At 40.5% G+C, this 26,704-nt stretch overlaps 1 protein-coding gene across 2 annotated transcripts in view; it reads left to right on the top strand.

Annotated features, from left to right (window-relative positions):
* GRIN2A (glutamate ionotropic receptor NMDA type subunit 2A) overlaps positions 1 to 26,704 on the top strand; it is a 423,682-nt gene that overhangs the window by 277,506 nt on the left and 119,472 nt on the right. For both annotated transcript variants that reach the window (XM_010370261.2, XM_010370264.1), the window contains one exon: positions 16,857 to 16,971. In XM_010370261.2, the coding sequence (XP_010368563.1) occupies positions 16,857 to 16,971 (115 nt within the window). The remainder of the gene's footprint in view (positions 1 to 16,856; positions 16,972 to 26,704) is intronic.

The raw sequence follows: 26,704 nt of genomic DNA, 5'->3' as shown, positions 1-26,704 counted from the left end.
CTGCTCCTGTTCGTTCTGCAAATGGTCACTGACCGCCTACCATATGCCAGACACTGTGCAGGGGTGAGGGCATGCAGTGAGGGCTCCGACACGATCCCTGTTCCCCGAGAGCTTCCCCTCCAGCAAAGAAGACAATGTATGTGTTTGAAAATTCTAAGGTGGAAATGGAGATGCAGAGGAAGTGATGGGAGTTTTGAGGAGGGAGTGGAGGCTGGAAGCTCAGTGAGCCTTTTGGGAAAAGGTGGACTCTGTGCTCAGTTTTGGAGGATTTGAACATGTGAATGTTTAGGTGAGACGGATCTTTGTATTTAATTGACACTTGTGATTTTGCTTTTTTATTTTTTAATGAAAATTTAAAATTTTATTTTAAAAAATAGTATCTAGTAAAATTGACTGTTGGAGGAATGACTGTATGATTCTTAGCACACAGATAGATTCATATAAATCATGACCACAATCAGGATTCAGAGCCGTTCCATCACCCCACCCCCCAAAATCCCTTACGTATGTACTTACAGCCACACTGTCTGCTCTAGCCACACAATCACTGTCTGTGTCTGTAGTTTTGGCTTTCGGAGAATGTCATATAAGAGAATCACACAGTGCGTAATCTTCTGAGGGTCACTGCTGTCAATCAGTAAAATGCGTCTGCAATTCATTCAAGCTGTTCTGTGTTTCTGTAATTCATTGTTTGTATTCCCATATTGTATTTCATTGTATATCCATACAGTGATCTCACTCTTAGGTATTTAACCGATGGTCACACAAAAACCTGTGCACGAATGTTTACAACCTCTTTTCATAATTGCCCCAAACTGTAAAACACCTAAATGTGCTTCAATGGCTGAATAGAAAAACAAGACTTTTGTGGTCGGGCATGGTGAGTCATGCCTGTAATCCCAGCACTTTGGGAGGCCAAGGTAGGCAGATTGCTTGAGTCCAAGAGTTCATGACCAGCTTGAGCAATGTGGTGAAACCCTCTCTACAAGAAATACAGAAATTACCCAGCTACTAAGGAGGCTGAGATGGGAGGATCACTTGAGCCCCGGAGGCTGCAGCTGCAGTGAGCTGTGATTGTGCCACTGCACTCCAGCCCAGGCAACACAGCAAGACCCTATCTTGAAAAAGAAAGAAAGAAAGAAAGAAAAATAAAACTTTGTGATTTTCACTGAGAAAAAAAAAATTCTTATTAGGCACACAAAAAAGTGCAAAATGATTTATTGGTTCATTCATCTAGAAAGGATGGACTTGTTATCTTGCGTGTCTAGATCTGGGCTCAAATGGTGTCTTCAGGTCTCCCTCTGCTTCCCATATTTCTCCCTGTTAAGGTGTGTTGTTTGCCTCTGGAAGATAGGGAATGAACTCATGTAAACTAAGTATTGACACATACTTTTAGCACTATATCTTTTTAAGTCCAGAAAGACAGTGATCCCTTCTAGTTGCAATAAAAAATTCCCGGAGAAGAAATGTGATTGAATGAGATTGAGTCATGTGCCAATCCCTGAACCAATCTCTGTGGCCAGAGATGCCCTTCAGGTTTCATGGAGGAAGATCTATTATCAGAAAATGAAAGTAACCAGAAACAACAGCTATGACTGCATTTCCAGTGGAGGAAGGTGTAGGAACAAAAGCTAAGAAGTGGAAAATCACAAGACTTTACTGGGATACCATGAGTGGTTTGGGTTTGCTCCAGTGCAGGATACTGTTAAGAACAGTTTTAGGATGGAAGGTTGGAAACATTAAAGTTGGCCGAGGAGCGTGGATTTTATTTTTGGACAATGGGGATCCATTTCAGGGTTTTGAGAAGGGTGGCACATGATCAGAGCTGAGGTGTGGGAACATTCATCTGGCAAGTGGGCTTGATATGAGTGTGGAGGACGAAATGTAGGAATCTGGATAGCAGTACAGATGTTATAGTCCAGGTAGGAGGAAAGTGAAAGACATTTTGGTAGCAAGCAACAGAAATAAACCCTGATTAGCTTAATTTAATTAAAAGGAGGTAATGAAGGAGAAACAATAGAAAATATTGCTTGGGGCTTTATTAGGCCTTTTGAAAATCAAAGTATAAGTTGAGCAACTAATCTTTGGAAAGGTCATAATGAGGCAACATTCTTGATGAAGGAGAGTCACTATTACATTGGTTTCGAGTCAACAATTCGTGGTCTTTGTGTCTTACCTATCAAGTTTCAAATTCCTAGGAGAGAGAATCTAATTGATCCACCATGGGACAGGTGCACCTCTCCCCCTTGTATGTATTTTTATGACCAGGGAAACAAATAAGTGTTCAGGTACACATAAGGGAGGACTTTTCAAAAATTGGGGCTTATTGTATGTCCATAGGCACATCCCTCCATCCCAGAAGGGATGTTGTCCTGTGAACTGTACTAGTATAGAAGGAAGCCTAGGTTTTTGCTAGAGGAAGGAATATGAATATTTTTCAGTTCATTTAGAACAGACAGTCCCAATGAGCAGCCAGTAGATTAGTTTTATTTCATTTACACTTAAATGAATTCGAATGCCTTTAGCTAAGATTTTCACCACTGTTATCATCTTGCACCTGGCTCATTTTTCTCATTGATGTTATCTGCCCAGTCCTGAAAAGCATGAGAGATTTGTATTCTTTCTGATAAATCAACTTGGTGTTTGCCCTGAAAAAAAGCAAGCAGAAATGGAGTAATGGAAGATTAACCAGTATTCTGATGGGCCAGGTCCCCCTCCTAATGTTCTTACAGCAATAGGAATGTTAGCTGCAGATGCATTGCAATTTATTTTAATTATTTGCATAGGATCTGCCTTTCCCTTAAATTCTAAATGATTGCAGAGAAAGGACAACACAGTTTTTACTTACCACTTTATTTCCTATACTTTGCTAGCATAAAGTAGATGTTCAATTAATGTTTATTGAATTGATGTGTTGACTAAGGTTTGAAACCTTTCTATAGATGTCCTTTTGGTATATTTCTTAGTGGATCAAACTCTTAATTTGTGGTCCATAATTTATGGTTTTGGTTTTAGCACTGAAATTTTCATGCCACAGGAAACACCTCCGTGCTGGGACAGCTGGGATGGTTGGTCACACTACTACTGGATGTCAATCAAAAACAATGTGCTTATCATAGGCCCCCTTCTAACTGTCATGATGCCACCATGAAACTTCGCAACAATGCTGTGTAGTTGTTATGGACTGAAAGTTTATGTTGAAACCCTAATCCTCAATGCGATAGTATCTGGAGGTAGGGCCTTGGGGAGGTAATTAGGGTTAGATGATGTCATGAGGGTGGGTCCCTTGCAATGGAAATAGTGCCCTTATAAAAAGAGGAAGAGCCAGGTACAGTGGCTCACCCCTGTAATCCCAGCACTTTGGGAGGCCGAGGTGGACAGATCACTTGAGGCCAGGAGACTGAGAACAGCCTGGCCAACATAGCAAAATCCTGTCTTCATTAATAATGCAAAAAATTAGCTGGGCTTGGTGATGCACACTGGTAATCCCAGCTAGTGGGGAAGCTGAGACATGAGAAACTCTTGAACCCAGGAGGTAGAGGTTGCAGTAAGCTGAGATCACATTGCTGCACTCCAGCCTGGGTGACAGAGCATGACTCTGTCTCAAAAAGAAAAGAAAAGAAAAAGAAAAAGAGGAAGAGACATGAGATAGATCTCTCTCCACCATGTGAGTACACTTTAGGAAGACAGTCTTCTATAAATAGGCAAGAGGGCTTTCACCAAATCTGCTGGTGCCTTGATCTTGAACTTTCCAGCCTCCAGAACTGTGAGATGCAAATATTTGTTAGTTAAGCCACCCACACTATGGTAGTTTGTTATAGCAGCCTGAACTGGTGAAAACAGTGGCCTTACCCCCACTGACACAGAAGTGAGCTGAGTCTCAAATAACTTGATTTCCTTAAGGGTATAAACACCAACAATTGTGGATTTAAAACTCAACTTCAGTTTGCCTGTCTCTAAATCCACTCTTCTCTGCAATTCACAGTGTTCCCAGAGTTCAAGGTACTTGGCTATGAAGTCTTATCCTCAGGGAGTTGACAGTCTGGGAGAGGTGATAACATTGTTCAGGCTATGAATTACACAAGTCCAGGGGCACCCTTCATACCAGCTTCATCAAAGATTTGTGTTTTATTTTGACAGTTGTTCTGGCAAATGGTAGTAAAGGGTCTTCAGAAAGAGGTGTCTTTTTAAAATTAGTCCTGAGTGGTTGGGACTAACATAAATAAAGAAGGTGCCCTCTAAGAGGTGTGTGCCACATGAAGAACAGGGGTTGAGAGTGGAAGAGGATGCATCTAACTTGAAGGAGTCAGGTAATACTTTATGGAGGAGGTATTATTTGTGATGATCATGAGGGGTGGCCAGTAAGCCTGACGCAGGGAATGAACAGGAATTGTAGCTGCAGAAAAATAATATGGACAAAGATTTGTGGCCTGGCTTATTGTCCTTCCTCAGCCTTCCTTGTGTTTAGTATCAAGTAGGGAAAAAGGTGGTCCCGAGGTGGAGATTAAGGTATCCCTTTTTGAATCAAGTCAATAAATGGTGAACATGCTGTGCTCAATGGCAGTTCTGCTGGATAAACATAAATAACAGAAGGGAAGATCTGACCTTTGCTCCTGGTGGGACCAAATGTGTGAATGTGGAATCCTCAGAGACTAGCAGGAGACAATGTATTGCTAAGTGCTGTTGCATGAGGAATGGATTTTAAAAACCAAGAGGCTGGGCACGGTGGCTCATGCCGGTAATCCCACCACTTTGGGAGGCCAAGGTGGGCAGATCATGCGGTCAGGAGATTGAGACCATCCCGGCTAACACAGTGAAGCCCGGTCTCTACTAAAAATACAAAAAATCAGCCGGGCGTGGTGGCACACGACTGTAGTCCCAGCTACTGGGGGAGGCTGAGGCAGGAGAATTGCTTGAATCCAGCAGGCGGAGATTGCAGTGAGCTCAGATCGCACCACTGCACTCCAGCCTGGGCAACAGAATGAGACTCCATCGTCCGTCCCCGCTCTCACCCCGCCCTCACCCCTGCCAAAACAAAACAAAACAAACAAACAAACAAAAAACAGAACCAAGAGAACGAAAGATTATTAGGAAACCCCACAACGAAGAAACAGCTTGAAATCAGCCTTGTTAAAAACAAATACTGGGTTTAGACTGAAGAAGATGAGGCAGAAAGGCATTCTGGGTGGGAGGAACAGCATATACTAATAGATGGGGTTAGGACCAAATGCATTGTGTATTCACAGGGGTGGGGGATGATGAGGAGATAAAATTAAATATTGTAGAGTTGGAAAAATAAAGAAGTGTGTGGTACCACTGCCCCATTTATCAGAGAAGGCAACCGAGGTGTAGGGAGGTTAAATGAGTGCTGGTGCACCTTAATTCAAAGGCTTTGAAATCTGAAAGATTTTGGTTCAAATAACCAGTTGACTGCTTAAACCAACTAAAATTATTATTTTTTTAATGACAGAAATTCTAAAACATAAAAGTAGCTTAAAGAAGATAGGCACTGAATTCTTTCTTGTGCAAAGTTTGTCTAGGGCTGGTATGGTATTCCACAGTGTCAGGGACCCAGGCTCCTTCTGTGGCTCTGCCACCCTCAGCCAGTGGCTTCCACATCATAATTCAAGATGGCTGCTACTGCTCCAGCCATCATATCTGCAGTGCAACTAGAAGGAAGGAGGAAGGAGCAAAGAAGGGCTCACCTCCTCCTTTTACAGTACTTCTTATAAGTTATACATATCATATCTTCTGTCTTCCTATTGTCCAGAACATTGTCATAGGGTCATGCCTAGCTGCTAGGGAAGCTGGAAATGTAAGCTTTATTATTGGAGGTTCTGTGCCCCTCTAAAAATAGAATTTCTGTTACTAAGGCAGAAGAAAAGAGAGGATATTGATGAACAACCAGAAGTCTCTTGACACCCCATATAGCTTTTCACACCATTATAAAACCCACCTCTGTTTTCTCTCTGTAAAATGAGAAAATCTGCACTTAGTTCTTAGGGTGAGAATTCAGGTAACATATGGGAAGTATCTGGCACAGCATTCAACACATTCAACACATATTAGAGGCTAAATACATTTTAGTCGCTTATCCTTAAGTGATCGCTCTTACTCACATATTCAGGGAGATAGGACAAGATTCTAGGTCTCCTGATTTGAAAACCAGAGTTCTTCTTTTGTAGTAGCATGGATGAGCAAATATCTTAATTGTTTTCTAGTTTATTTGTTTAATTGATTAATATAAAGATATTTTCCCTGCTCAGGCATGGGATGTGGTGGCTCATGCCTGTAATCCCAGCACTTTGGGAGGCTGAGGCAGATAGAGCATTTGAGGTCTGGAGTTTGAGACCAGCCTGACCAACCCCTTCTGTAATAAAAATACAAAAATTTAGCCAGGCGTGGTGGTGCACACTTGTAATCTCAGCGACTCGGGAGGCTGAGGCATGAGAATCACTTGAACCTGGGATGCAGAGGTTGCAGTGAGCTGAGGTCGCACCATTGCACTCCAGCCGGGGTGAAGACAAGACTCTGTCTCAAAAATAAATAAATGAAAGATATTTTTTCGCCAAATAATACCATATAAAAAAGAACAACATATTAACGATGTAAGTGGAGTTAGGAGTGTTAGAGTCCCATTGGCATATCACCCCCAACCTTTCCTCTCTGCCTTTGAGTTACCTCACTGGATGTTTAGTAGTAATTCACAAAGCACAGGTAGACACCCACTGGACAGAGAGACAAAGTAGGGCTCATCATCAAAAGCAAAAACAAAAGAAAACAAAAAGAGAGCCGAGACTTTCGTTCGTTCCACGAATTTGCATTGAGCATCTACTCTATACCAGGTACTATTCTAGGTTCTTCAAGGGAGAAAAAGCAGAGGAAAGAAAAAACAGGCAAAATCCCTGCTTTTAGGAGTTCTATATTCCAGTATGCAAATATCCAGAAATTCTAGAATAAAAATCACACCTGGAATTGAATGTCAGTTGATCCATATCATCTCATTCTATAGTTTTTGGTAGGAAGAGCAACATGCATGCACATCTGCCCCTTTGAGATCTTGAATAATTTGGCAGCATAGGCACAGGTGATTGAGTAAGCTTGGAAATGCTGGCCATGCTACATACATTTTTTTCTGCTGTTTTGGATTAGAAGCTTATTATGTGAGCTGGTTCCACTGGCTCTTGTGCCAGCCAGTTCAAAGTGGTTAGGTGAGCCATAGTCATGAGCGGTTAATGATGACATCTTTGGTGCTATTTTAACAGTTCTGGTGATATAAATACTACCCAGAATTTCCAGATTCCTCATCCTAGGTTCCTGAAAAAACTCCAAATAGAGGGAAAAAGAGCAGCCTGGGATTTGAAGAACCACTTTATTAACAGTCAGATTTCCAATAACTTCCAATAAAGTGGAATTAGGACATGCATCTTAGACCCTACTCTATACGCCCTGCTTCTAATTGAAATCTTTGGCCAGCTGTATCAAAGGTTCAGGTATGTTGTCTGGAGTTGGGAGGAGGAGAGCCATATTTACAGGAAAGAGCTTTGTCCTAACTTACCTCAAGTTTTAGACATAGAGGTTGTATTACAAAAGACAGCATATAGGGTCCTGTACTTAAAGAGTCACCCTTGACTCAGGTGTACTCCCTGAATAGCGTTGGAAGCCCAGGCTGGCACAAGGATTACAGCCTTTGTACCATAGAAGCTTCACCCACCAGTAAGCCCAGTCCAGGGGATGCTGTGAGCTCTGAACAATCAGATGAGCTCCTCCTCTCTCCTTGGGGTAGGGGGCCTAGATGAGCTCTCATTGCCTCCCTTGCAGGACTGGAATTAGCAGCCAAAATGATTCTCCAGCATTAAAAGAAAGTTTTTGACCCAAAATTTTAGGAGGAAGACGACAATTATATGAAACCATGACAACTACTGCTACCCCTACCATTGTTTAGCAGACACCCATAATGTACCAAGCACTCTGCTGGCCGTTATCATGTTCTGTATCTCATTAGACATCATTTAATGTGATCCCTATAATTACCCAGTGACATGGCTGTTATGACCTCACTTTTACAGAAAAGGAAAGAAATCTAACTATCAGAACTGAGGTTACTTGCCTGAGGTTGAAAGCCACAAAACTGAATTCTAACTCAGGCTATCCAATTCTTACAATATTGCCTCTTGGCAGTTGTTGCACCGGAATCGAATAAATTCATTAAAATTCAGTATTGCTCAGCTAAGACAACTAACGTTATTTTTTTAATTGGCCACAATAGAATTTGTGTTAAAGAGTAAACAATACTTTTCTCCTTATAAAAATCCCTTTCTTTTTTCTATTTCTTTATGCTGTGGTTTCTGAGCCCATTTTAGTGTATCTCTGTGTTGGAGTTATTATTTTTCTGCCTCGCCTTTTTTTTTTTTTTTTTTTTTTTGAGACAGAGTTTCGCTCTGGTTGCCCAGGCTGGAGTGCAATGGCGCGATCTCTGCTCACCACAACCTCCGCCTCCCGGGTTCAAGCGATTTTCCTGTCTCAGCTACGTGAGTAGCGGGGATTATAGGTGCCCACCACTATGCCCGGCTAATTTTTGGTATTTTTAATAGAGACGGAGTTTCACTATGTTGGCCAGGCTGGTCTCAAACTCCTGACCTCAGGTGATCCACCTACCTTGGCCTCCCAAAGTGCTGGGATTACAGGAGTGAGCCACTGCACCTGGTCTTCTCTGCCTTGACATTTAAGTCTTGGCTCTGCTGTCAAGCCTTTTTAATTGTTCATGGGGAACCGGAAACCACCAGTGAGTACTGTATATGAAATTGAGCACCAGGGCAAAGAGAAAGGTGCTGCCATCGAAAGACAGCACAAGGATGTTCAGAGGAAGAAGAGAACGAGGAAGTGAATGAGTTGGGAATTGAAAACTGGCAAAAGTAGAATGAAGTTGTACTAAAGAGGGATGAGGATTCATTTGTGCCCATGAGGGAGTAGTTAGTGGAAGATGAGAAAGCACTAAGAGAGACATCAAAGTTGAAGGGATTTGCAAACACCAGGAGAATGCTTGTAAGAGAAAAAAAAAAAAAAGCCTCTAAAAATGAACATGTCTTGAGAATTGAAAAGAGGTTAAAGAAAACGGCAACTGTGTTTTCAAAAACATGTAAATTAAATGACAAGGCTAAGAAACTGTGACACCTCAAGCAGTTCAAGGAGGCATTTAAGGGACACTGTGATTCAGGAAATGTCCCTGAGAACTTCAGAAACGGCAAAGCAGATGGAAAATTAACCAAAAATTGAGAAACACTAAATGGGTTGTGGGGGCATTTGTGAATCAGTAAGAGAATTAAAGTCTAAGGGAAAATAGTGAATAATAAATACATCTAGAGAACATCTCAAATAATTCAATTTTGCAAGTTAAAGGAGACTTATGACTATAAGGCAAAAGAGATAAAATAGAAATCTGGAGGAATGAGATATTTTAAGTCATAGTTAAAGAAACTTATGCAGCCCATTATGGTTGGCTGTTCACACAAGGACAGAGGGACTCTGGAAATGAGTATACTAAATGGCAGGGGGAAGCATGGTTTTAAAAAGCATTGCATTTGTAGTAGGGTGTTAGAAAATATGACAGGGTGGAAAAAGAGTGAAAACTACATGGAAAATTTGCATCAATGTAACTACTGTTTATTAATAGCTGTATGCCAGGCATTGTGCTAGGCATTTTATGTGAACTATGAAGTTAGGTTAAACCATAGGAAACTGTCATGGCTAGTTTATATGGTTTAACTTAATCCATTTTTGCAAAAAAAGGAAATGGAGGCTCAGTAGATTTTAAATATACTGCCCAAGGTGCCAGGTACTGTCTCACTGTAAAGCCTATTCTCCTTCCTTGATGTCATGAAACCTCGACAACATAGAAGCAGCAAGTTATTCTTTTATTCATTCTGCACATGTTCAGCACCAGCTTTGTGCCACACACCCTGTTTAGCACTAGAAATATAATACTAAACAAGGCAGATGAGGTCCCTGCTTCCATGATTACAGTCTACCAGTTAAAAACAAAAGCAAAGGCACAAAAAGAGTCTAGAACAGCTGTCCATTAGGAATAAAATGCGAGTCACATGCAACTTAAATTTTTTGGTAGCCCATTAAAAAAGTGAAGAGAAGCAGATAAAATTAATTTTAATAGTATATTTTATTTAACCCAACATGTCTAAATGAACATGAAATCAACCTAAAATTATTTATGAGAACTTTTACTGTTTTGAAAAATACAGTCTTCAAAATTCTGTTTGTAGTGTTACATGGATGACACATTTCAATTCAGACTAACTACATTTCAAATGCTCAATAGCTACATGTGGTTGGTGGCTATCTAATGTGATAGCAGGCCTAGAGAGAATTGGACAATTCTGGCCCCATTTCTTTTCAATCATAATACAGGAAATATTGCCTGCCTATTTTTCAGTGTTGTCTCTGATCACCATGCATCACCGTTCATAGAGCACAAAACACAAGGGGAAGAGAAATGTTTATTTCACATGGACTTCAACTTCATACACTTAACACTGTAAATACCAGAGGAAATGTGTATATATATGTACATATTTTATGTATTTTATATATGTAATATATAAACATATATATATTATATATATATTTCGTGTTGTGAGTGTCATTGACAATAAAAAACAACTTAGTACTTTACCACCAGTGACTGAAAAAACACAGAAGTGGTCTTGGCAAATCACTAGAGTCTTCCCCTTCTCTATTTGCCAGCATGCTTCTATGTACTTATTGCTCCTGACGGAGATATTGAAGCTGTAATTTGAGGCTTAGAAGCAGTCAGAATTTCTGACATTTTATCTGACCACTAAAGCTTTATGATCAATTTTGTAGAGATAAGCAAAACAATGATAAGATTTTACTGTTTAGTACAAGTGCTCAGCAGGTGTTAATGGGAACTGACCACTGTGGTGTAAAATGGTATTTCCCTAGGTAAATAACTCTGCTCTGGAGCAAGTTTAAATGGGAAGAAAGCCCATGGAAACATGGATTGTCCTTTCTAGAAATTGGATGGGGGAATTGAAGGTAATAGGTACTTGCTCCCTGCCAACTTCATAATGAAATTACTGTTCAGCAGAAATTTCTAGTAGAGGTTGTTTCCCGCCCCCCCCCCCCCAAGGGACTGAAGACTCTTAATAGAAAAAGAAAGACAGTATTAACGTTAAGTATATGGAGTCATTTGCCCAGAATATTGAATCTTCAAGGAATACAGAAAAATCTGAAGCATGAGGATTTCTGCATAGTTATTTTCATATAATCTGAAGAAGAGTGTTTGCATCTCAATAATCCCTCTGCTAATTCCATCTGATTTTACTACAAAATGGAAGAAAAGGGAACAAGTGGAGAACATGGAGAAGGGAAATTAAAGAAAGAGATTTTAAGTAAATTCAACTGGCAAATCCAAAGAAAGGTGCTCAACTGCATCTGCTACCTTCTTGATTAAAACAATCACTGTGTTGGCTGGGTGTGGTGGCTCACACCTGTAATCGCAGCACTTTGGGAGGCTGAGGCAGGTGGATCATTTGAGGTCAGGAGTTCGAGAGCAGCCTGGCCAACATGGTGCAACCCTGTCTCTACTAAAAATACAAGAATTAGCCAGGAGTGGTGGCAGGTACCTGTAATCCCAGCTACTTGGGAGGCTGAAGCAGGAGAATTGCTTGAACCTGGGAGGCGGAGGTTGCAGTGAGCTGAGATTGCACTGCTGCGTCCAGCCTGGGTGACAGAGTGAGACCCTGTTTTTAAAAAGCAAAAACAAACAAAAAACCCCCAAAAAAGTTGCTGTGACATTCAGTTCATGTTATGTAACCTTGTGAATGGCTCTCCCCAGGACTAAGTGTCTATATCGAAACCAAAACATTTGTTCCCTAATCCAGCATTTCCAAACAGATAATAAACTGGATATTTCCAAGTTTCTTGATAATTTCCTAAATTTTTCAGTTTTCCCACATTTGGGATGCTAGGTAGACTCAGCCTGAACTACATTCACCCCAAAGTGTTGGATGATTGAAACCTGGCTTAAGATCTCATTGTACTCAACAAGAAGCACCTCAGTGAGTTGGTCACCCTAATTATGAACTTAGGGCAGCAGGTACAGAGTGACTGGTAACTTATCTTCTGCTAGCTGAGGTCAAGGCCACTGGTGGTCTTTGTCAGTTGTTTTTGTATTGAAATTGCATTGCAGTTGCCTGCCTATCTGTCCAATCTCTTCATGCCAACTATTGCTTTCTTTGACTGTTGTCTCTATTCCTTGCTTGGGTTACTACAAAGCCTCATCTGTTCGCCCATCTGCATCTTACAAACTTGCAATTAAAGTCTAAAGGGAAATAGTGAATAATAAATATGTCTAGGATGAAGTCTAAACTCCATAGTACAGTCTATATAGTACTTACTTACCTGACTCCTGCATCGGTCTCTAGCTTCCTCTCCCAAGTTACTTTCCCACTTGCCCCCCACTTCCCTGCCATTCTGAACTGACTACAGCTCATTGAACACGTCATGATGATTCAGGATTCTCTGCCTTGGACTTTGCATTTTCTCCATGTGCATGGGCAAGAGCTGCTCAACTTTTCCTTCCTCTTCCTTCTCAGCACAACCCAAATCCCTTCCACTTTGTTTCCTTATTCCAGTCATGGTATCACCATAGAATTAGCCACTCCTTCTCTTATGCTTTCCAACAACTTAGTCAAAATCTCTATTTTTATACTTATTATTCTTTGTTACATTTATTTTGTGTGTCCCTCTCCCCAACCTTGAAAAATGAAGTATTTTTGGTCATTTTGGTATCATTTTCCTAGCATAGTTCTGCTATAGGGTGTGATATATGGGAGGTACTCAAACATGCCTAATGGATGGAAGAATAGAAGAATATATTAATGAATGTATTGATGGATAGATGGATGAATGGATGGATTAATGAGTGGATGGATGAATGTATTGATGGATGGATAGATGAATGGACAGGTAAATGTATTGATGGATGGATGGATAGATGAATGACTGCATTGACAGATGGATGGAAGGATAGATATATAGATGGTTGAATGTATGGATCAGTGGATGTCCCTTTGGTAATGATCTGTCAACATACTCAGTTGCCAGACATTAACTGAGCCCCCACAGTATGCCAGACAATGTGACAGAGCTAAAAATAACCATGGGAAACAGAACCAAAATGTCAGCTTAAAAAATAAAAACAGCTTATCTTAGGCTCAATTAGTTACTTTGAAAGCCTGCTGATAATGAGGAATTTGACTGCAGTTTTCCACTAAACACTCAGTCCATGCAAATGTCTTCTTTAGAGTCTCAATAAGGAGTGTGAGGTGGAGCACCCCTAGTTGTGTGTATCTGGACCATGTTCATTTAGTTCATCAAACTCCGGCCAGGAAACATCAAAGGGAAGAAGGAAGAGAGAATAAAAAGTTTCAATTGTCTAGATAATGAATGGTTTTTAAGCCATGAACAAAAATGTTCAAGTCCCCTCAAGTGCAGAGAAGCATTTTCACTTCTGCCCCTATTGGCTGCAAATCTGAGTGTATCGCTCCTCTACTTAAAATCTTTCCTGGCTCTCCGTGTCCTTCTGAACAAATCCAAACCCATCAGTGTGTCCATTATGATCTGGCTTCAGGGATCCTCTGCAGACTCATCCCACTGCACATAATATAACCATCAGCTTTACTAAGCCATTTCCTACTTCCTCTAGCCTGTGTTACTACCTTTGCTGACTCTTTACTTAAGATGATCCCTCTGCCCAGAATGCTTTCTCCTGCCTCAACCCCTTTACCCATTAAGATTCCCTGGGAAACCCTCCCCAGATTCCCCAGGTTGAGTTAGGGACCCTTTTGTCTGTGTTCTTTCATCTTCTTATATTTACTCTCCATCAGTGAATAAGTGGCATTATAGGTGCTGTCATTGTTTATGTGTCTATGCTATTGAATTATAAGAATGTGGGTAAGAGAGAAGACAAACACTGTGTTTTTTATTTCTGTATCTGGAAGACTTACTATAGCCCTGACCTATATACCAGGCATATAGTAAATAGTTGTTAAATCAAGAAAATACCTTTCGGGCAGGCGTGGTGGCTCATGCCTGTAATCCCAGCACTTTGGGAGTCAGAGGCAGGCAGATTATCTGAGGTCAGGAATTCAGAACCAGCCTGGCCAACATGGTGAAACCCTGTCTCTACTAAAAATACAAAAATTAGCTGGGTGTGGTGGTGGGCACCTGTAACCCCAGCTACTCAGGAGGCTGAGGCAGGAGAATCACTTGAACCTGGGAGTTGGAGGTTGCAGTGAGCAGAGATTGTGCCAGTGCACTACAGTCTGGACTACAGAGTGAGATTCCATCTCAAAACGAAACAAAACAAAAACAAACAACAACAACAAAAACTTTTCTAGGAAGTGATAAGAGATACCCCAAATAAACCAAATAGAATAGTGATTATACTTTGTTCCTTCTAGAATAGCAGTGTTTTAGTTTTCTGTTTGTTAAATTATTTCATTGCAGAGAACTTGACGAATACAAAGATACACAAAAGAAAATGAAAAATACCTGTAACCCTTTTAGAAATAGACAAGCTGTTTTTATCCTCTTTTCTGCTTCTTTAACATTAAGTAGTAAGCATTTTCTCTGTATCATCAATTTGTCTTCAAAAACATGATTTTCAATAACCCAGATAGTCTATTGAATAAATGCACAATATTTGCTCTTTTCCTTTTCCCCGATTTCTTCACTGTGTCCTTGGAAACCAGATTCTCCCCCATACAACACCACCGTCAGTCTCTTCTGCACCATGCTGGTCCAGGGATGTATGTGTGACCCATTAGGCCAGTGTCTCTTTTTGAAATTTCTTGTAGCCTAGTTCTCTTCTTCTTCTTCTTTCTTGCTTCTTCCTTCTTCCTCCTTCTTCCTCCTCCTTCCTCCTCCTCCCGCCTCCTCCCTCCTCCTCCCTCCTCCTCCTCCTTTTCTTCTTCTTCTTCTTCTTTTTTTTTTTTTTTTTTACTTTTTAGCATCTCTGGATGTTAATGGAATATAAAGCAAGAGACACAGTATCTTTCTGGGGAAGTCTTTGAATGCTTTATCTTGTGTCTGCTAAGTGGCCACCACCATGTTGGCTCAGATGTCTTTAATGACATCACATTTTTCTCAAGCTGCAAGGAGAGTGGAACCCTTGGGGAACCTCTCACCTGAAATCTGGGAGATGAAGTCTGCCTTGGCTCCCTAAGTTCAGCCTGAGTACAGGCCAAAGTGGCTTTGAGGAGTGATGAGGGTATAAATGTTGTAAGGCAGACAGACATTACCTGCAATGAAAACACCTAGACCAAAAGTTAAGTTTATACATGTTACATAAGGTACATTCTAGGAGTCATCTTTGATGCCTCTTTCTCCCCTCCCCTCATCTAATCTTTCACTAAATACTTCCTAAATATCTCTCCACTCAGTCTTGTTTGCTGTCACTTTTTCTCTTCCTTCTTCTCTTCTTTGGCCACAACCAGAGTCAAAGCCACCATTATCTTTGACCTGGATTATAAGAACAGCATAAGTAGTCCCGCTGTACCTGCTCTGGTTCCCCTCCAGTCTGTTCACTGCACAGTCTTCAACTAACATGATCTGTTACCTCTTTGATGTCACCCTTGCTTCTATGTCTTCCCATAGTTTTTGTTTGTTTGTTTGTTTGTTTGTTTGTTTGTTTGTTTGTTTGTTTTGAAACGGAGTTTCACACTTGTTGCCCAGGCTGGAGTGCAATGGCACAATCTCAGCTCACTGCGACCTCCACCTCCCGGGTTCAAGCGATTCTCCTGCCTCGGCCTTCTGAGTAACTGGGAATACAGTTGTGCACCACTATGCCCAGCTAATTTTTTTGTATTTTTAGTAGAGATGGGATTTCTCCATGTTGGCCAGGCTGGTCTCGAACTCCCGACCTCAGGGGATTCCCCTACCTCAACCTCCCAAAGTGCTGGGATTACAGATGGGAGCCAGCATGCCTGCACCTTCCCATGGTTTTAAGACAGACATTTAACATGGTCTTTAAAATCCTGCACTTTCTGTTCCTATTTATCTTCTCAGCCTCGCCTGATCTCACATTTTCTTGTCTTTCTCTGCTTCAGCCTCACTGGTCTGCATTCAATTCCTTGTATGCACACCACGGAGTCTTTGCACGTGTTGTCTCTTTTGCCTGTTTGTGTCTTTTCTTGCCTAGTGAATGCCAACTCATCCTTCAGATCAAGCTGCACTTCCTCAGCCTTGCCTCACCCCATTTCACTTTCTTATAGCATACTCTCCTCTGCCTTGTAGCATTTGTCATAAATCTGTGATTAATCAATTAATGTCTATCCTCCCCCTTAGACTCTAAACTTCATGAGGGTAGGAATCATGTTCATTTTCTTATTTACCCTGAACCAACTAGCTGAGTCCTGGCATGTAGCAAATGCTTAATATATATTAGTTGAATAAATAATGAATAATGGAATGTCATTTTTTCAACATTGAATGCCATGTGGTTTATGAGCAAGCAGCTTCCTTCGGGGAAGCTTGTTAGAGGATCTTCCTGTAAGAAGATGATTTGAATATAGGTCTATGGATCTGGCAGCACAAAAAACTTACATTCCACTTGTTAATTACAGTCAATTACTAAAGCATGGTCAACTAGCAATGGTTGTGCAGATATCAATACTTCTACAGAGAGGCTTCTTGTGATGAATATAGCATTGTAAGTTTAAAAATTTTCAGTATTCCATTAATGGTGGCATCCACTTATTTGTTCGATTGCTCTAATTATTTCCTAAAATTTTGTCTTTCTCTCTTCCCCTTTCTAGATTTATGGTCAATGTTACATGGGATGGCAAAGACTTATCCTTCACTGAGGAAGGCTACCAGGTGCATCCCAGGCTGGTGGTGATTGTGCTGAACAAAGACCGGGAATGGGAAAAGGTGAGCATCCTTCTGTGTGCTGAATGCAGGGGAGGGAAGAAAGCATGGGCAATAAAGGGGTTCACAGTGCTTCTTTCTCCCACGCATTTCCTGTTGAGCTGCTCTAGATCCCATCTCACAGCCGAGAGCACGTCTTTCTTGCAACAAGGCCGACTAAATGTTTAAGGTGCAATTGGAATGCTTTCCCTGGGTGAACTGTGGTAATTGTGTGATGCTCTCTATGTCTGTTCTCAAATCCCAGTAGGAAAGGTCTGAACTTAGGATAATTTAAAGACAGTGAAGTTTGGGTTGCAGCATTACACTAGTAAGTGTTGACTGTATAGCAATGATCACGCAAGTTTGCCTACACTTCCTAATTGTGTACCATAGTCATTGCCATATGAATGAACCCTCTGTATTTTCATGTACTTAGTCTTTAGCTTTAAATAAACTCATTTTAAAAACTTCAGTGTATCACTTCTGTAAATCATGAGTTAGAGAGGGAGGTTATTTTTCTTATAAAGCATATTTTCAACTACATGTATATTAGCTATTGAAAAATACAAAAAAATCAGTGTGCAAAGAGAAAAATCATCATCTTATGTACCATACACATCATGACCTGGGTCAGAGAGGAGAGACATCACAGGGAATTTACAGATGATCTCATACATACAATGACAATATTTGGTGCAGCTGCCCTCCCTCCTCCTCCATAATTAAATGCTTAAGTTAGTCGCTACAATTTCATATAAAGACTAGAATAGAAGAGATCAGAAAGCCTATGTTGTTATGTTGTCATCTTATTTTTTTGTTTTTTGACAAGCAATGCATGACCTCTGAACTACTTTAGCATCTTGAAATTTATCTTCACTTAGTACATCAAATGGAGGCCTGAGTGACCCTAGAGGGAAGAAAGATACAGGATATGCTGTGGGAGATATAATGTAATTGACTGAAATCAGGGGGAAATACTATACAAATAAAAGCATTGACTTTGGGGAGACAATGATAGATACCTAGAAAAGAACAGTGAGGAGGAAGCTTTGGAAAGTTTTGCATGCTACACCCAACAGCTATAAAATGCACAGCCTTGCAAGTGCACATGGGAAATCCACCAAAGTAGACTACATTCTGGAGCATAAAACAAAAGTCTCAATGTGTTCAGAAGAACTGAAATGATGGAGGATGCATTCTTTGATCATAACAGCATTAAAATAAAAATTAGCAACAAAAATATATCTAGAAAATCCCCCAAATGTTTGGAAATGGCAACACACTTCTAAACCACCTATAGGTCAAAGAAGAAATCAGAAAGACATTAGAAAATACTTTGGCTGTAATGATAATGAAAACACAAAATATCAAAATTTGAAGAATAAGATTGAAGGCATACTAAGAAATTCATAGCTTTAACTGCTTATAATATAAAAGGAAAGTGTGAATTCAGTGTCAATGATTTAAGCTTATAAATTTAGAAGTTAGAAAAGAGCAAAGTAAACAAATGAAGTAGGAGAAGAAAATAATAAATACAGGAGTAAAAATCAACAAGGTGGAACACAAGCTATAGAAAAAAATCAACAAAGCCAAAAGCTAGTTCTTTGAAATGACTAATAAAATTCATAATCCCTAGCAATGATGATCACACAAAAGAGAGAAAACACAAATAAGCCAATACTAAAAATGCGATACGGACTATCACTTACACACACTACAGATCCTACAGGCATTAAAAAGATGAAAATAATATTATGAAAAATTTATGACAACAAATTTGACAATATAGATAAAATGGGCAAATTCTGAAGAAACACCATTTTCTACAACTGATATAAAGGAATTGACAATCTAAGTAGCTCAGTATAGATAAAATGGGCAAATTCTGAAGAAACACAGTTTTCTACAACTGACATAAAGGAATTGACAATCTAAATAGCTCATATTTGCTGAAAAACTGAAAATATACCTAAAAACTTTCCCATTTTAAAAAGACAAAAGAGAAACTCCCGGCCCAGATGGTGTTGCTTTGTACTATAACAAACATTTAAAAGAAATAACAGCACTCTATACAAAGTTTTCCAATATGTTACTAATCATAATCTAATAATGTTTCTTAAAAAGGATAATACATCATGGATAAGTGGGAGCTATCTTAGGAATGCAAGATTCGTTTAACATTTAAAAATTAAATTAATTTACCATATTAACAGAGTAAAGGGGGAAATATGGTCATTTCAATAGATGCAGAAAAAACATTTGACAAAATTCAATATCCAGTTATGATAAAGATGGTCAATTCCTCAATCTGATAAAGGGTATCAATGAAAAACCTATAATATATATTATATATCTATTTATATATATTATGCATATAATATGTATTATATGCCCATATGCATATCATGAGATTATTTGACAATTTTTAAGTTTTTCTATTCTAAGTTATGGTACTGTGCATAAAAAATATATATTAAATAAGCTTATATCTTATTTAATGATGAAATAATGAAAATAGATCCACATAGGGACATTCAAATGATTTTTGATGAATGATTATGACAACAGGGAAAAGGAAAGTCTTTTTAATAAATGGTATTGGATTAATGGGCAATCTACATAGAATAAAAGAAAAACCTTGACCCATTGCTCACGTTATGCACAAATAATTACTTGAAGTATATTGCAGGCTTAAATGTAAAAGATAAAACTATAAACTTTCTAGAAGAAAATATAGGAGAATATTTTTGTGATCTGTGAGCCTCAGATTTCTTAAACCAAATATGAAAAACCATTCAGTAGTAGATAAACTGTACTTCATCACAATTAAAAACTTTTGCTCATCTAAAGACATTGTTAAAAAATAAAAAAGAGGGCTGGGCATGGTGGCTCACGCTTATAATTCCAGCACTTTGGGAGGCCAAGGCAGGTGGACCACCTGAGGTCAGGAGTTTGAGACCAGCCTGACCAATATGGTGAAACCCTGTCTCTACTAAAAATACAAAAATTAGATGGGCATGGTGGTGTGCACCAGTGGTCCCAGCTACTTGGGAGGCTGATGCACAAGAGTCTCTTGAATCCAGGAGATGGAGGTTCCAGTGAGCCAAGATTGAGCTACTGCACTCCAGCCTGGGCAACAGTATGAGACTCTACCTCAGTCCCCTGAGTAGCTGGGATTACAGGTGTGTGCCACCACACCGGCTAATTTTTTATATTTTTGGTAGAGATAGAGTTTCACCATGTTGGCCAGGCTGGTCTCAGACTCTTGACAAGTGATCCACCCGCCTTGGCCTCCCAAACTGCTGAGATCACAGGTGTGAGCCACGTTCCTGGCCAGAAACTGTGTTGTGTATGTGTAGACATACACAAATCTTATCCAGCAATTTTACTCCTACTTATTTTTCCCAAAGAAACATAAACATATATACAAAAAGTAATACTTGTACAAGAATGTTCATTGCAACTTTATTCATTATAGCAAAACATCAGAAATAATTCAAATGTCCATCAACAAGGAAATGGATGAACAAATTATGGTATATTAATAAAATAGAATGTTCTGGTAATATGTGCAACAACATGGATGAATTGAAAAAACATTATATGGAACCAAAGAAAGACATGAAAGATTATATTGTGTGGTTCCGTTTACATAAAGTTCAAGGAGACGCAAACCTTCCCTACAGTGTTAGATACCAGAATAGTGGTTGCTTCTGTGGTTGAGTGCAGTTGACAGGACAGGGCACAGGGAATTTTCTGGAGTGATGGCAGTTATTTCCTATCTTGAACATTTGTCAAAAGGCGTTAAATTATGACATAAGATCCATTCATTTTGTTGTATGTCATTGTGCTTAATTAAAAAAAAAAAACAAACTAAATTTGTTCTGGGTATGGTGAGTCACACCTGTAATCCTAGCATTTTGGGAGGCCAAGGCAGTCAGGTTGCCTGAGCTCAGGAGTTCAAGACTAACCTGGGCAACGTGATGAAACCAGGTACCTACTAAAATACAAAAATTAGCCAGGCATGGTGATGGTGCCTATAATCCCAGCTACTCGGGAGGCTGAGGCAGGAGAATCACTTGAACCTGGGAGGTGGAGGTTGCAGTAAGCTGAGATCGCACCACTGCACTTCACCCTGGGTGACAGAGCAAGACTTTGTCTCAAAACAAAACAAAACCTTAAACCCTTCAAATTGGGATACCCAGCACAATTAGCTAACAGTTTTCACTGAGCATTCATATTTAACCCCCTGACATGAATACCAATTATAATAACAGTATGCATTGCTTATTGATCACCTCTTCTATTGATCCTTCAGTTGATCCACCGAAGCCCTGACTTCATGGTTTGTCTATTCATTTTTTCATTCAACAAATAGTTATTAAGTGCCTGCTTTGTACCAGGCACTATTCTTGATGCTTGGAGTCCATCATAAACAAGAGAATAAATATTTTCTGTACTCAAGAAACTTAGATTCTAGTGTGTATATGGAGGAGATGGAGTAGGCTGGGATTCTATGGACTTCTGTCCATAGAAGGAAAGTGTTAGCATCTAGTTCACTGTCCTTGGTTTTAACCTCCTTTCTTCCCTCTTATATACCCTGTAGGCCACCATGCAAGTGATTTGCAACTCTATGAATGTATATACCGGGTTCCTTCATGCATTTGGGACTTTGAATATGCTTTTGTTATTGTTGTTGCCTATAATGTTTTATTATATCATTACTTTCTTTTATCCATATTTCAAATCCTGATTTTCTTTTCTCTTACACATGTAAAGCCAAAATGCAATTCACGTTTTTTTCTATAGGTAGAGAAATTGGAGGTAGAGAATTGGAGCCTTTCTGCCTTATGTTGTTGGGTTTTGGGGTTTTCAAACTTTTGATGTTACACAATCTGCGATTCACTTTTGGAGCCGCCACGTCATTCCCTTTGGTTGGTTTTAACCAGTCCTGGGGCAGGCTTGGCTCACACCTGTGAATTTTCTGTGCTACCTTAGAATCTGACTCATCTTCCAGGGAGCCGGTACACAAGGAGGCCACTGCAGTGCAGGTGACAGCTGCCCTTGATACACTCCATTTCCAAATACAGAAAATGCCTTTTAATATTTTGTGGGCCCTTCTTCAAATTCCTGTTGAAACATAGCAATTTCCCGTAAAAGGCAGCTTGGGGAATTGCTGCAGAGTTGAGCTTAGAATGCACAAATGCTGCCTGTAGTTGTTCTATTCTCTTGGCACTCAGGGGATCTAGTGCTTCAGAAATAACTCTGTGTGCTTCTGTCTCGAAGAAAGAGAAAGCCAGTGGAGCAGGTAAATACCAGTCATGTTATCCTTAAAGCTGCCCCCCAGCACTACACGCTGGTACAGCAGGTCAACAGAGGGGAAGGACTGCCGAGGAGGGAGCTGTTATTCTGGGACTCGGAGGCAATTTCTTTTCATCTCTGAGGTCACCCGGTGGCGTCACTGGAAGCAGCAGCGTGTAATGAGGGTGTCTGGGAAAACACGACAAGCCCTTAGAGGGATGCTTGCTTTTTGCTGGGCCTTTGTATGTGGCTGGTGTGGATTATATAGATGCCGAGCACCAGGCCTGCCTGTATGCTGCAGACACAGAACTCAGGATGAAGCAAGCTTTCTCCTACAAATCGGGACTTTCATGCCTTTTCTCTCTCCCTTTTTCTTCAGTGATTTTGGTCTGCCTTGGAGTTTGATGAGTCCAAGGCTTCCCAGAGATGCTCAAAAACAAAACTCTAGATGCCTCAGCCTCAGCCTCAGAAGACCCTACAGCCTCAAATTCCTGGGCATAAGGGGTCTTCCTGCCAATTAGCAGTCTAGGCCAGTACAACCAACGCCCTGTGTGTGTCAGCTCTGTGGCCAGCAGTTCATTAGGTACCAGGGATGCTACAAGGATGCATAGGAAACCATCCCTCTTCTCAAGTAGCTCATAATAGAGAGTTAAGCCAGCCCTGGAACAACTGGATATAAGTGCTACTGGCCATAGGACCATCGCCAGCACATAGGGGAGAGAAGGGTCAACTTGGCCCAGTCAAGAAATTCTCTAGCCAGGTGTAGTGGTTCACACCTGTAATCCCAGCACTTTGGGAGACCGAGGCAGGCAGCTCATGAGGTCAGGAGATGGAGACCATCCTGGCTAACATGATGAAACCCCGTCTCTACTGAAAATACACACACACACACAAATTAGCTGGGCGTGGTGGCAGGCGCCTGTAGTCCCAGCTACTCGGGGAGGCTGAGGCGGGAGAATGGCGTGAACACAGGAGGCGGAGCTTACAGTGAGCCGAGATCGCACCACTGCACTCCAACCTGGGTGACAGAGCAAGACTCCGTCTCAAAAAAAAAAAAAAAAAAATTTAACTGAGAATTTCTCACTTAGAGAAATTCTTTTTAAAGCTAGAGGCATTGGAGTTGGGCCTTGAGTAATAAATTAGATTTCTCTTGGCTGAACTACTTATTCTACCTGAAAAAAAATGATTTGAGAATAATTCTATTTACCATTTTAGGGTTACAGTAGCTTTATTTTATTTTATTATTTATTTATTTATTTAGAGAGAGAATCTCATACTGTCACCCAGGCTGGAGTACAGTGGCATGATCTCGGCTCACTGCAACCTCCGCTTCCTGGGTTCAAGAAATTGTCCTGTCTCAGCCTCCTGAGTAGCTAGAGTTACAGACATTTGTAACCACTCCTGGCTAACTTTTGTGTTTTTAGTAGAGACGAGGTTTCACCATGTTGGCCAGACTGGTCTTGAACCCCTGACCTCAGATGATCCACTTTGGCTTCCCAAAGTGCTGGGATTACAGGCATGAGCCACTGCGCCCAGCCTTACAATAGCTTTAAAATGAAAATATATGTGTATTTATGCATACACCTATATACACGTACAGGCTAGTTTTTAAAAATATGTTTAACAAATAAAAATTGTATATGATTTTACTGCACATGATGTTTTGATATATTTGTACACTGTGGAAAAGCTAGATTGAACTAATTAGTGTATCCCAGACTAACTTTAAAAGAGATATATATTGCGAAAGAGATATATAAATATTTTTGAAGTTTTGACTTCAAATATAAATAGGACAAAACACATAAATATTAAAGTAAAACAAGCATTTTATTCCCCAGAGAAGATCTAATTAAAGATGATACTGATGTTCAAGAACACATAAGGGAGACCCTTCCTTGTGTCTTCCTGAAGGAAATGTCGCATTCTCGCTCTGATGGGTCTGTTTTTCTTTTTGTTTTCATCACTCTGTTTACATTTGGTTTCAGGTGCATTTTGCACAGAAATATGACCAGATCTCTCCCTCCAGCCCAGATCTGTCTCATGACCTCCAGACTTGCCTGCAGCACCCCATGTGGCTGACCCACAGACACCCAATCATCTTGTCCGAAGCCAAACTCATCATCTTCCTCCCACGAATATGCTTATTCGCCTGTGCCCCAACTCAGAAAGCTTTCTTCTTATTCCCCAAGCCCTAGTATTCAGCTGTCACCTGCTCCTGATGTTCCTGCCCCTTCAAACATTTTTCCTCTTTGTCAAGGACACCCTTTCCATTGATTCTATATCTGGGTAGCTCAAAGTGGGTCTGCCCTTTTGCGCTTCATTTCTGCAGACCTGTATACTAACTCATAAGAGTGTTAACGGCTGACTTTGGCATTGTTTGTTTGCCTATTCATCTTCGCTTAGACTAGAAGCCCCAACAGGGGAAGGTCTATTCCTTTCATCTGCGTTTTTTCAGCTTTACCACAAGGGTTTGGGCCTAGTGCACAAATGGGCCCCTCTATGATCTGTTGGTATCGATGACTTCAGCCGCCATTTATTAACAGCTACTCTGTATCAATAACTATGCTGAGAGTTTTACATTCATGATCTCATTTAGTCATCTAAGTAGGTATTCATTTAATGGCTCTTCTAAAGTAGGTATTCTTCTCCCTGCTTCAGAGATAGAAATTCTGGTTCAGAGAAGCTAGTGACCAGCTTCAGATCCCCCAGCTGGTGTGTGGTGGTAGAAGGATGTAAGTGGAGGTCTGCCTGACCCCAAAGGCTGTGTTCGCCACCACTACATCATGTGGAACAACTGGCAGTAGGGAGGAGGTATTCTAGAGGAGAAATTTAGGGAGTGCCTCCTACCCTTAGAAAGGTGTCTGCTTCCTTTCCTCTCACTGGAGGCAGTAGATTTGGCCTGAACCCAGCTAATGAGAACTCAGGGTATAGGCATTTATTGCATCTCCCAGACCTTGTAATTTTCAATTTTTTTTAGAGACATGGTCTCACTCTGTTACCAGACTGGAGTGCAGGCACAATCATACCTCACTACAGCCTCAAATTCCTGGGCTTAAGGGGTCTTCCTGCCTCACCCTCCCAAGTAGCTGGGGACAGAAGTACACACCACCTTGCCTGGCTAATTTTTATTTTTTTTGCAGACACAAGGTCTCGCTAGGAGGTTGGTCTCAATCTCCTAACCTCAAACATTCCTCCCATCTTGACCTCCCAGAGTGCTGGGATTACAGGCATGAGGCACCGCACCCGGCCCCTTCTATTTTTTGGTCTACAGTAGTTTCATCTTCCAATCTGTCTCATTAAGGGAGGGGGGAGGGGATGCACCCTGTATGTTGTGTCTTGTGTGAAATAAAGTAGATTCCAGTTATAGGATTCCTAGTACAGATACGATAAAGGAGATCTTACAAAAGCTATGATTACTCTCTTGAGGCTGTGGTTCTGACTGTGGCGTATCAATGTGCTATCAGGTCTAGTGAGGCATAGTGATGCATGGAGTGCAATTATTACATGATGTGATTTTTAATTATAGAATGCCATAGCTCCCTCCTATCTAAATTATTATATTTTAACTTTTCCATCACTACTACCACATTTAGCCTAGAAGGGACCAGTGAGTGTCAAGATCTCAATAAAACATTCAGATTGTTAGTGTGAGTTTGCCCCTGTGTTTGTGTGTGTGTATGAGATATCAGTAGTCTTCAAAAAAGTTCATCCAGCCAAAGGACGGAAATATTTTTGCAAACATGGTTCTGGACTTCTACGCACACATTCCAGTGAAGATTATGTAAAAGAAATCATGAAGAAAAATTGTAGTTGTGAGGACACCCTGTAAATGACAATGGATAGAATGATTATGTGGATTGCTAAAACTGAAGTGTATTGTGACACATTCTACCAGCAGGCAGAAACATATTACGACTCACTTTGCTTAGAAAGACAATAGCAACCCATTGGTAAAGCCATGAATTCTGACCACGGCTAGCACTGAGAGCTCATGGTGTGTTTTCAGTTTCTCCTTTACTATTATATCTCTGTCAGTAGCAGAGGCTCAATAAGTATTTGTAGAATGAATGGAAAGGCCTTTTTCCCCGTTAACTTCCCCAAATGAGGAGCATCTTTCAGTATGGTCATTTTATACCTGTGGTTCCTTGGGCTACCTAGATTAGAATCACCTTGGGAAAAATGTAAAGGCCTTAGCCCTGCCTCAAATCTATGGAATCAGCATTTCTGATTCTGAATCTGCATGTTTTTTTAAGCCTCCCTAGTGATTCTCATGCCCATTAAAGATGTAAAGCTACTGCTTTAGGGCATGGACTTACTCTGTGTAACCCTGAAATGCTTTTATCTAGGTCATCCTGTTATCAAGATTCTTGCTTCTTAGCTTTTGTGCCTCTTTATTCCTTTGGAATACACAGCTCAGTAGCAATGCTTAGGAGAAACTATAGCGGGAAAAGAA

Source organism: Rhinopithecus roxellana, chromosome 20 (assembly GCF_007565055.1).
Source record: "Rhinopithecus roxellana isolate Shanxi Qingling chromosome 20, ASM756505v1, whole genome shotgun sequence".
Classification (NCBI taxonomy): domain Eukaryota; kingdom Metazoa; phylum Chordata; class Mammalia; order Primates; family Cercopithecidae; genus Rhinopithecus; species Rhinopithecus roxellana.
Note: the sequence above shows the minus strand (reverse complement) of the source record. Positions and strands in the feature narration are given on the sequence as shown.